This window comes from Nicotiana tabacum, chromosome 18 (genome assembly GCF_000715075.1).
Source record: "Nicotiana tabacum cultivar K326 chromosome 18, ASM71507v2, whole genome shotgun sequence".
In the NCBI taxonomy this organism is placed as follows: Eukaryota; Viridiplantae; Streptophyta; class Magnoliopsida; order Solanales; family Solanaceae; genus Nicotiana; species Nicotiana tabacum.
This window is the reverse complement of record NC_134097.1, coordinates 6,097,084-6,109,647: the sequence shown is the minus strand read 5'-3', so window position 1 is coordinate 6,109,647 and position 12,564 is coordinate 6,097,084. Positions and strand designations below refer to the sequence as shown.

The 12,564-nt window shown below is 34.9% G+C and overlaps 1 protein-coding gene across 1 annotated transcript; it reads left to right on the top strand.

Annotated features, from left to right (window-relative positions):
- The first annotated feature begins 9,995 nt into the window (after positions 1 to 9,995).
- LOC107809118 (serine/threonine-protein kinase SZE1-like) lies at positions 9,996 to 12,255 on the top strand. Its single transcript, XM_016633715.1, has 5 exons — positions 9,996 to 10,400; positions 10,479 to 10,626; positions 10,726 to 10,847; positions 10,943 to 11,048; positions 11,933 to 12,255. The coding sequence occupies exons 1-5, from the start codon at positions 9,996 to 9,998 to the stop codon at positions 12,253 to 12,255; spliced, it is 1,104 nt and encodes a 367-aa protein (XP_016489201.1).
- Positions 12,256 to 12,564: the final 309 nt, after the last annotated feature.

Here is a 12,564-nt window from a genome sequence, read left to right as displayed (position 1 = left end):
CAATCACATTATAGAGGTCTGCTCGCCACATCACCCAAAATCTCCCATTATAATGGGACTCATGATATGTCGAAAATTGCCATCCTGCAAACATTGTTCTTGCTATCACTGGTACTCTATTAATATTTATTTTGGTCTCTAAAAGACCTATCAAACCTACATTATTCTCCTTGTATAGGAGTTTCACCTTCTCCTGCTTATTAAGCCCATTCAGGCCCCTCACATTCCAACATAATATATTAACCATTTCCAGTAATTGGAAATAGTTTATCACCTCTTCCAACCTCCACCAATTTCTACATCCCTGAAGTTGAGGTACCCTCTTTGCCCAATGCTTGAAATGAGTTGGCCACTACCATTGCTTCCTTTCCTGTTCTAGGTGACTTCCCAATCCTAGATGGTTGAACCCACCCTCAATCTTTCTTAACACCATCCACATGTACTTTGAATTCTTCCCCTTGTGTCTTGTGATGTGCAATCCTTAGATCAAAGTTATTGTCGTCCTTATTTCTTCATTTTTTTTAGTCTCTGTTGTCTTCTCTATCTCAGCTTCTTTCTCCTTACAATTTTGAGGATTCTCCCCATGAGCATCCTTCCCTTCCCCAGTTTTCTTTGTCTTTTTATTCACCTTATTGTCTTTTTCTTTCTGCATAAATCAGCTGTATGCCCATATTTATGACATGTACCACACACAGATGACTTCCAATCATAAACAACATTCTGATCTATCACAACTCCTTTCTCATTTCTAAAGTATATCTCCTTAGGTAATTGAGCCCAATCTTCGCTTCCACCAATAATCTGGCAAAGTTAAGCCCCGCTTTCTTCTCTGTAGTCCTATCAACCATCAATGCTCTCCCAACCAAGCTTCCTATTTTTCTCAAGCCTCTAGCACTCCAATATTTGAAGTCTAGTCCAGGCAACCTGATCCATATAGGAACTGAGTGAAGTTCCTCCCTAGAAAACTCCATATCCTGATTCCACTGCTTAACGATGAACGGTTTATTATCGAAGTGGTAAATACCCCCTTGTAACACTTCATTATTACATGCCTCACTATCAAAACGAACCAGAACTATACCGGTTTTCATCATGGCTATTTTATTGATACCAATTTTACCCCACAGCCTTTGAATGAACCCATTCTGCACTGAAAATGGAGGGTAAGACCTAAAACATAACATACTACGACATTCTTCCAATATTCAATCTCATAGTTAATGTCATACTGACTAATTTCCCCAATCCGATGTTCTCCAGAATGAACTGGGTTTACATATTCCAATTTAAAACCAACATTTGATATTTTTGATATATCAAAATTGTCCCAAATGGAAGCCCTCGATTCAGTTATCTTACCTGTTATCTCATCCTGTAATTCAACTTCATCCGCCAGGATTGTTTCCTACTGCTACTCGAGGAGTGGATAACATCTAACTATTCCCCCATTTTGTCTTTCGCATGCGTCACAGTCTTAATGTCAATGTGCATGTTAGGTTTGTGCACAATTGCCAGAGAACTAATTCCTTCGTTAATTATCTCTGTAAACTGCTCCGCTTTGCGACCTCCTCTCATTGTTGTATTCGCCGCATATTTTTGTGTTGATATCACCACCTGGGACTGAGCCGAAGGTTATCCTCTCCTACCTCCCATTGTTGGCGCACGTTATGCTAGCTTGCACCGAGAGAGAGAAACTATGGAATTCAACTTCATTAAAATTGGTATACAGTATAACTATATATATCTTCTTTAGTTTGAATTTATGTAAATTTATTTTTTATTTAATTAATTTCAAAAATGAAAAAAAAAGAGTCAAATTAAACTAACTAAAAAGAACTCTTTAATTTGAGAAAATACATAAGATGCACTCTGCACTAGTTCATAAAAGTCAGTTTCATATTTAATCTTTACATGTGTCCTAGTACCCTTATCCTTGTCCAAAGTAAATATAATACAACTCAAAAGCTGATGTGGAAAATAATAATAAATAAATAAAAGTGGAGGCGCATATTATCAAATTTAAATAAAAAAATGACTTTTTGGAGGCAAAAACCTAGATTTTCTCTTGCTCTTTTCCCTTTCTTCTTCATCTTTACACCTATTAATTAATCACTCAATTTTTCAATCTGTGTTGTACATAAAATTGCATTTTCGGTCGCTTCTTCATTTCCTCTGATGATAGATTAGTTACACTATCAGTATAGTTAATTAACTAAAGTAGTTCTTCAACTTTCAGATTCAATTTAACAGTTTAATATCAAGAAATGACTAGAATTTGTTTGTGTGTAAACAGTTGGCCGAAAAAATATCTTCGACAAATTTCTATATTTTTCGATGGCCTTCAACTATGGCTGTCCAACGGGACGGGACTGGACGGAATGGGACAAAATTAACGGGACGGGACGACATTTACCCGGGACGGTGGCGGGACGGGACGAAACGGTAGACCCATCCCGTCCCGCTAACATACGGGACGGGACGGACGGTAGGCCTATCCCGTCCCGCTAACAAACGGGATGGGACGGAACAGGACGGGACGGAACGGGTTCGCGGGCCTTAAGTGTCGTTTTAAAAAAAAAATCAGCATTGAGTTTGGCAACGACTATTCTTTTGACAATGACTAAGTTTTTAAAGTTTGCAACAACTAGTTTTTTTACTTATTTAATAAACTTAAAAATTAAACGAAAATTAGAAAACTAAGTAAAGAATTATAAAATATTAAAACAAAAGACTTGTAATGAAATATTCTAGTAATTATAAATTTATAATAGAGTTATAATTTATTTAATATAATTTCAAGCCGTTAAGTAACTAAGTAAGAGTGTAAGATAATTCATAAAAATAATTCAATGCTTAGAGCCTTTTATTTTATTAATAGAACTTTCAAATCTCACATACAAATATAATTCTTTTGAAGAGCTCCTAATCTACGCAGCCACCTTCTAGGATGGATTCTATTTGAACTAGGCCTCTTAGTAGCCAATTACAAATTATCATACTAATATTTGTAAGCTCCTATATAATTTCGTTGCAACTTATCTATAATTTCTCTTGGACATTGTTCTGGAATTGGCAATGTTGATTGATGTTCCATGAGTTCCATGTCGTCATCGCTCCCAGTGCTAAGTATCTCATTGTATTCTTCTTCTTCTTCCCAAGTGGTTAATTTTTCAAAACCAAGATTTCTTCTTTCTGAATTAATCCAATCTTTGAATAATACGAAAATCTCTAGGCTGTCCTCCGCTAATGAATGTCTATGATCTCCGATTTGAAATCTTGCCGCGCTAAAAGCACTCTCTGATGCTACTGATGATGCTTGAATAACAAGGATATCTCGGGCCATTATTGAAAGTATTGGAAAATCTTTCCACGCTCCCTCCACCATGCCAAAAGTTGTTCGTTGCCTTCTTCGTCTTTAATACTTTCCAATCCTTGATTAAGATAAGCACTAAAATATGAAATTAAATTTAAAAAGTTAACACAAAAATGAAATATGAAAAAAGAACACGTACAGTAAATACAAAAATTAAGCACTAAAATGATACGCAAAAATTATATATTAAAATTAGGATATGGAACGAGTGCACCGTGATTAAATCTTGAAACTTGAAGAAATTGCCCAAAATATTGCTCCAAATACTTGACGAATTAATTTAAAACTTGAAAGTTGCTCCCAAAATTTGCCCAAATACTTGAAACTTATCACTTGATAGTTGATAGTGAGAAAATTAAGAGAATAATATAGATAGAATGTAAGAGATTTGAGAAAGAATAATTGATTTTTGTGGGAAATAAGGAAGAAGGATGGGGGTATTTATAGTAGAAAATAGGGCCAAAGTGTAATTTAATAAACTTAGATGTTATATTAAAAGTTTGGAGGGTGTATTTTTTGGGGGGGGGGGGGAGTGGGGTGGGTGGGTGGGGGGTGGAGGCCAATTACCGTTTTTGGCCGTTATCCAACGGCTAGAATTCAAAAACAAGGACGCGGGACAAACAGGACGAAATGGCCATCCCATTCCATTCCGTGTCCCGTTTAACATGGGTCCATCCCGTTTAGAATTAAGTAGGACGGGACGGGACGGAACGAGACGAGATCGGGACGGCCCGTCCCGTTGGACAACCTTACCCGCAACAAACAAAATCCAACTAGATCTCAACCCCCTTAGCACCAACCTCTGACGTCATACATTTTGTGTAATAAGTTCAATTTCTTTCATGTTTATTTTATCTCTTTGAATTCAACAAATTAATTCAGTAAAAATAGCACGGGCTAGTCAGTTTTCGGACTGGTCATTCAAAAATAGTTAGCGTTTGCCAAGTCATTGAAAAATAGCCACTATTTTGCTGCAACAGAAATCGGTCCAGCATAATATATTGAAGTTCAATGCACCTATGTATAAACTTCCAACATATTATGCTGGAACTCCAATACGCGAAAAGTTTCACCATAATATTGGTAAAGAAGTTTCAGCGCCATTGCGCCTATTTCCGAAGGTTTCTTTTATCGTACCTCTCTCTCTATCTCTCTCTCTCGGTTTGACCGAATGTGATATGTATTAGATTTTGCTCAGCAACCATTATGGATATATATGTTAGTGATTAGGAATACAAAAAAAAAACAATTAAAAAATCGAAAACTAGATACTGATTTTGAATTAGGAATTTATAGTTACATCTTTGCTACCTTTTACAACTTGTTTGGATGGTTGTTACGTATCATTTCTGTCACGACCCAAAATTTCACATGTTGTGATGACGCCTATCTCAATACTAGGCAAGCCAAAAATTCTAATAAATTATCATTTCTTTTAAATTTGAAAATAAAATAATTAATTCAGCGGAAGAAATCTCAAAATTTCAAATATATTACTCACAAAACCCGGTGTCACTCAGTACATGAGTATCTAATATGAATACAATGTCTGACTGATAAAAAGCCACTGTCTGAAAGTATAGAACAGTACAATAACTGAAGGAAAGAGAGACAAGGTCAGCGGACGCCAAACAACTACCTTGATAGTCTCCAACTAATAGTACTCTGAAATCTAACAATCTCCGTGTCCGAAAGCACCTGGATCTGCACACGAGGTGCAGAGTATAGTATGAGTACAACTAACTCAATAAGTAACAAGACTAACCTCTGGGCTGAAAGAAATGATGAACTCTGCAGGTACAGTCCAGTAAAAATAATGGTACAGAAATATAGGCATGCTTTCAAGTTCAACAGTAAACTCAGTACAAGTAAAATAGATCAATATTGCATGATATGAGGCATATGATATCTCAGTAGAAAGACCTCAAGTAAATACTGGTCATAAATTATTCGGTTACTTGGTATTGTTTATGGCCAATCCAGCCCAAGGGTATTCCAACCCGTATATATGTGCACATCGACTGACAATCAGTCACCTAGTACCGTATAAGGTCAATCTAGCCCTGAGATAATTTATCCCTAAATATAAATGATACTGACAAAATCCATGTCAAGATAACTCATTACAATACAAATAAGTAAGGCAAGTCCATGCCCCGGGAAAATCCATCCCAAATATATATATAAGCAGTAAGTAAGGCAAGTTCATGCCCTGGGAAGTCCATCCCGAATATCGATAATCATCTACGCTCACTGGGGTGTGTACAGACTCCGGAGGGGCTCCTTCATCCCCAGCGTAATACAAAGTCAATATGGCCTACTGCAGGCGGGCAGTCCCGATCCGTATAATAACAAAACCTATAAAGTCTGCTGCAGGCGGGCATCCTCGATCCATAATATAGTAAAGCCTTTAAGGCCTGCTACAGGCGGGAAGCCCCGATCCAGAACAATAATAATGTATAAAGCCATTCTGGCCTGCTGCAGGCCAGCTGCCCCGATCCATTTAATAATAACACATATAAAGCCAAATGGCCTGCTGCGTTGCGCAGCTCAATCCCATAAATATCCTCACAATGGACAATTATTACTGTGTGTAAAATGTATATTTTAGAACAATTAATTCAATAGCATCACGACCCTATGGGTCCAAAAATATCGGCACATATCCTAAACATGATCTTTATTACTAGCCTCGACTTAATTCTTCTATCAAGTGCCACACGTTCAGATAATAACATGATTCTTTAATTTTACTACTTCACAGAATTTATTCAAGACACAATTTATATGGTGCACGTCCACACGCTCATCACCTATTGTGTGTATCACCTCCAAACAGTTTATATCATATCAAATTCGGGGATTCATACTCTCAAAATCAAGTTTAGAAGTATTACTTATCTCAAACCGTGTAATTCTTTACTCCTCTGTGCCTTTGCCTCGTGAATTGGCCTCCAAATGCCTCGAATCTATCCACAATTCATTCATTTCAGTCAATAAAATTTATTGAAATTAATTCCATAAGAAAATACTTATTTCCCATAAAAATCCAAAATTTAGCTCAAAAATCGTCCGTGGATCCCACATCTTGGAACCCGACAAAAGTTACAAAATATAAATGCCCATCCAACCACGAGTCTAACCATACAAATTTCACCAAATTCCGACATCAACTCGACCCTCAAATCTTCAATTATAGTCTTTAAAGATTTCTACCATTTTCAACCCAATCTATACCCATTTGAACTCAATAATTTTTTCATAAACCTTATTGATATGCATAAATGATACTATTACACCCAAGAATCATACCCTTAATAACTTATCTTTACCCAAACTCGAAATTGAAGACTAGGGGTTAGAACCTTACCTCTTGGGTGAAGATCTTGTGATATTTCCTTGTTGGATTTCAAAGCTTGGACAAGATCTTGATGAACAAAGCACTTGAGTTTCTTCCTCTCTCTAGAACACTCTCCCTTCTCTCTAAAAATATCAGAATTTTGCTCCAAAACGAGTCCCAAAGCCTATTTATCAAAATGGGGTCGGGTTATGAAAATAGAAAAATTAACCCTCCAAAAGCAGGTATGTGATCGCATAATAGACCCAGAATGGGTATGCGGGCTGCAAAACTGATCGCAAAATCGGCGCCCAAAACTGGGCTCTCCTGGTCCATTCTGCGACCTGTTTTGCGGTCGCAGAATTATATTTTTCCAGCCTTTGGTAATTTGGTCATAACTTCTTGTAGGAATGTCCAAATGACGAACGGTTTGAAGCGTTAGAAACTAGACTCGAAGATATTTCATTTTATAGGTATATCATCACAGAAATACATATATACATGTATATATTCTCGTTCAAATTTGGATCTTGTGTGAACTCACTTGAAACTTTAGTCTTATGAAATTGCCAACTTCTACATTTGATGCCGAAACCTATCGAATCATGTCCGATTGACCTAAAATTTTGCACACAAGTCACAAATGACATAATGGACCTATTACAATTTACGGAATTGAATTCCGATCCCGATATCAAAAAGTCAACCCCCCGGTCAAACTTTCCAAAAATTCAACTTTCGGCATTTCAAGCCAAATTCCACTACGTACCTCCAAATAATTTTCCGGACACGCTCCTAAGTCCAATATAACAATACGGAGCTATTGGAATTATCAAAACTCCTTTCCGAGGTCGTTTATATATAAGTCGATATTCGGTCAACTATTTCAACTTAAACTTCCAACATAAAATTCATTCTTCCAAGCTAACTGTGAAGTACCTTAAAACCAAAACTGATAATTTACACAAGTCATAATACCTCGTAGAAAGTTATTCAATACTTCAAATAGTTAAAAGGAGCGTAAATGCTTAAAACGACCGGTCGGGTCGTTACAATTTCATATTGTATCATATTGTATTGTATGAGACTGTACTGTATCATTTGATGAATATAATATTTGGATAGATTGTATCGTTTGCCGTTGTTTCATGATATTACACATCAGCAATATGAAGAATAAACTTGCAATATTATAAAGAAAAATTATGATAAGGGGTAAAATTATTATATAAAAAGTTAGGGTAAATGATAAAATAAAATTATTTAATCTATACTATATTAAAAGCACGAAAGCCCTTAGCAAAATGTCGTTCGCCTTTTTTGTCCCTTAAAAATAAATTTTATATTAGACAAAATCGTCATTTTAAGTTTTCTCCCTAATATTTAGGAGTTTTAAATAAACTAAATTAGTACATTAAATCCTAACTTATTTTAGGTATGTACACAAAGTCTTAAATATTAAATTTCTTGCATAAATCCTTCCTTAATTAATGATGTAACATAGCAAATCTATAAACAGAAAAACAACGTTTAAGTAAAAAAACTTTTGACACTTAGGACTCCTTTTTTTTAACCACTAAGGACTCTTTTAAGGGTTAAGATTCTTTGGTCTTCGTTAAAGAAATATAACGATTAATTTTAGCAATTAAACTAACTCAAAAGCAGAAAACTAATATTGCAGAGACTACAATCTCAACTGTTCGAGATACATATCAATCGTGCAAGTTATTTTTCAATAATTAAAAAAGACTATTGTTTCAATCATCTTATCCATGAAATAATACGAATAGATAAAGATGAGAATGGAGCTAGACAGAAAAACTTAGAACAACAAAGTTATAAATGGATACTCCAAAAAAAGGTAAACGAAAAAACAATAACCACTAAATCAAAAATAAACACTGTTGTTTTTTTTCCAGAAAAAGCTCTTAAATTTTTAAAGGCCATATATTTTTGCTGAAACTAAAAGGGATGCATAATCAATATTCTTCAATTTCAAGAGTTTAAATTTTTAGTTTATATATCAAATATAATGTTTAATATAATATTTTATTCATCAAGATAGGATACATGCGCAACACGCGAGTGTAGATTTCAAATATTATACAAAAAATAATAAAGAGAAAATATTATTCGAGTAGGGAAGGAGTTCAAAAATTATTATATTTTTATATTATTGTAAAAGTACTAAACCCCAATGCGGGGAAAATAAAATTATTTTTTTAATATTGAGAACAAGTAATCAAGTCTTTGAATTAATTACTCCCTCGGTTTCAGTTTATATAAAATATTTTAGTTTATCGAGATTCAAACTATTGAAACTTTGACCAAAATTTTTAAATATTATTTTTTATCATATTGACATGAAAAGATTACAGTTTCATAGTATTTCATGTATAGTTTTTGAATATCTAAGTTTTAAACTTAAAATAGCGAATTAATCTAATGCAATTTAGCTTTAAAGGTTAGTCAAATTAACTCTTGAAAAGCGAAAAGATTCACATACACTAGAAAGGAGGGAGTAATTAGCAAAATAATCAATTTATTTCTTTTTTAAAATCATCATATAAATAAAAATATTTTTTAAATTCATAAAACTCTTAAGGTATATAAATTTATTTTCACGAGAAGAGCATTGACCGTTAAAACAATAAAAATAGAGCAAAATACTATGTTATAGTTTAACTTGTTATTTGTTTTTCGTATTAGGTAACAAAAATAACAAGGATGTTCATAAGATATCCACATATGTTCTAAGAAATTACAATAATGCATATGTAAGACACAATTTCTTTATTTATTGAAAAAGCTAAATGAGATCAATATTTATATTTTTTAGGAGCTTAGATCTTTTTCATTAATTTTTGTTCAATAACTCAAAAAGATTATTTAATATAAATTACCTATTTTAAAAAAATTATATATTCATGATACTGGTACACGCGCAAAGCGCGTACCCTAAGACTAGTAATAATAAAGGGTGAGATGAGAGAAAAAGACAAGATAACGACGCGGCCACACCAAATCGGTCGTTACATAAAGTGGCACATTTCGTCGGTACGTAACGACGGATTTAACGATACGATACAATAAAATTTAAGTAACAATCAAAACAAACATTGTATTTAAAGTATCAATACGATATAATACAATAGGTAACGACCATCCAAACAAGTTGTTAAAGTTATTTTAGCTTCGACAACATTGATTGATTGTAACTATTTAAGTAAAATTAAACCTAAATCAAACTTGCTTTGGGAAGTCCTCACTTGATGTGTAGAGGATATGAAAATAAAGGCTGACAGGAAGAATCGCCTTTTTGCGTACTTTGCCATAGGTGCTTGGTTTCATTCTTCCGTACCTGTTTCATGCAAAACCTTCACTCCTACCAGCACGGATACTGATAGCTACAGATCCACGATATTATTCTTTCTTCTCTGGTTCGAAAATGCAGCTTCTAACTTCTCAATTGAGCCAGTGATAGTTGGTGGAGTGAGACTTTGCAGCTACTCCGAGTTGCAAAAAATTACTGATTTCAAGTATGAGAATATTCTTCGGAAGACTCTTTCAGGAAGATTGTTCCATGGCATCATTGGTGAAAGATCTGAAAAACGGCGTGCTTTTGTAAAGACATGGGATCTTCTCCTTCCTATGCAAGATGGACATGCTCAACTTCTACCTAAATTTTGTGTATGTTTGCGAGATTGGCTGAATTTGATTTCCTGTCTGTAGTTTTTAGGTTGAATGATGTCAAGAATTCTTTTGTAGGATGAGATCGAGTTATTCACAGATGAAAAAGCAAATACGCATCAAAATTTGGTGAAATTGTGTATGTTCTGTTGTTACAAAAGGCTTGCAGCTGTGTATGAGTGTGATGAAAAATTTACCAGACTCTTGTCTAATGTACTTCTGGATGGTATTTAAGTTGCCTCAAGTATTATGTTGAATGACTGTTCACTGTGACTTTTGTATGCTTTTAAAAGAGTCTATATGTTTTTTATTTCTTGTTCGTCAGATGAATTTCGGTGGGATGACTGGATAAAAGTGGCAACTCAACTTGCAGATCTCTTGGCATTCTTGCATGAGAAGGGAACTGCGGTTGGCTGTGTTACTGCATCATGCATTATGATAGATGAGGTTGAGTTTGAGCCCTTGGTCATCTTCTCGACTTTCTATTTCTCTTAGATATATCTGAAGATTTTCAACAAGTTATTACATTGGTTTGGCTGCAGGAAATGAATATAAAAGTATTTGACTTTGGTTACGTTTCTTGTCATGTGAACGAGGACTCTAAAATTCCTGTTGAGTATCTTGTCGGCAGGGAAGCTCCAGAGGCAGGCATGTTTGCTCAGACTTCATCATCTCTGATGTTTTCATGCTATAGATCAAAGAGTTTCTTATAGTAGTTTATGTAATGCATGTTATGTAACACTTCGTCTACTGTGTTGTTTGAGGTCCAGGTTAATTTCCTTGATTAAAGCCCACCATTCTTTTCCATTTCTTTGCATTTTCCCTTTTTATTTTCCCTTCAATACCTTAGTGATGTGCAAGTTAGTTGTTTGACAAGACAATCTCTAACTGGAATATTTGCCTGAGCCTATGGTTAGTTATGAAGACCTTAACAATTAAGGTGGACCTAAGATTGTTAAATTTCTAGCCAAAACATAAGCATGAAAATGCATTTGTTACTCGAGTCATGGAGGAGCAGTTGTCTCACGTCCTTGAAATCTGCTTGCTTGCGTTCTTGATTCCCAATGCCATAAAATACTTTTTTCTCTCTGGTGATTTCTATTAGAGCCATGATTTCAAATTTATGGGCTCGGGATCGTAACCCTTTTAATTTATTGGGTTCTAAGTTAATAATTTTTATATATTTAATGAAAACTGCAAGAGAAAAACATGATTTGAACCAAAAATACTGGGTTCGGCGAACCCGTAACAGACATTGTAGCTCCGCCTCTGGCCTCCTTTTCATCTCTAGCATGTTGTCTCTCTTACAAATTACAATTTGATGTTGGTTGTAGTTCGTTATCTAGGTATCCAGGATCAATACTAAGTTCTGATAAAGTTTTCTTTCAATTTTTACTGAAGACATCTCATGATACCTTGTCCCTGTACATTTTGCATTATTGTGCATTAATCCTCTGGGGACTCTGCCAAGAACCTCATATTTTTATGTATTCGGCAAAAGCAATTATGTTAATTTTACAATATCAATACAGGTACGCGGACTATGAAATCTGATGTTTATATATTTGGTCTTCTTCTGTTGGAACTGATAACCAAAAAAGAGTTTGAATATTCATTTTTACATGCGGCTAAACGTGGTAAAATAAATTTGGTTGATGAATGCTTCAAAGAAGTTCCTCCTGCAACTGCATCTGCGATCACACTCCTGACATACAACTGCACGGATCTCGATCCACTCAAAAGGCCAAAGATGAAGCATGTTGTGGATGTTTTGAGAGCACTGAAGATGCCAGCGAGGGGGGAGAAGAGAAAAAGGGAAGATGAGGTAGAGATGGCAACTGCCCTCTTGTCTTAGCCTCTTTTACCTTTTGTATGAACTGAATTGGTAAAGTAGTTGCGAGACGGCTTATTTGTAGAGAGGAAGCAGTCTTTTGATGTTCCCACTCTTTAAACAAATTATCATAGAAAACCATATTTGTCCCCTTTTTTCTTTTGGTTGTTTATACTCTTTCGAGTCAATCGGATGTGCAAAGTTTCCATTTATCAGTGCGCAATAATTGAGAAAGCATTAATGGAAGAGCTGCCAGAAAAATTGCCTATTCCACCTTGTGTGATTTCTATTTTCTATTTTCGACCTTTCACACAATTCCTTCGTATAAACTTT

Bases quoted from the DNA above. Each gene is read 5' to 3' on its own strand.
- LOC107809118 (XM_016633715.1), top strand. From the start codon at position 9,996: ATGAAAATAAAGGCTGACAGGAAGAATCGCCTTTTTGCGTACTTTGCC. The intron at 10,627-10,725 runs GTATTTAAGTTG...CTTGTTCGTCAG, and splicing joins GTCTAATGTACTTCTGGATG to ATGAATTTCGGTGGGATGAC. The intron at 10,848-10,942 runs GTTGAGTTTGAG...GTTTGGCTGCAG, and splicing joins CATGCATTATGATAGATGAG to GAAATGAATATAAAAGTATT.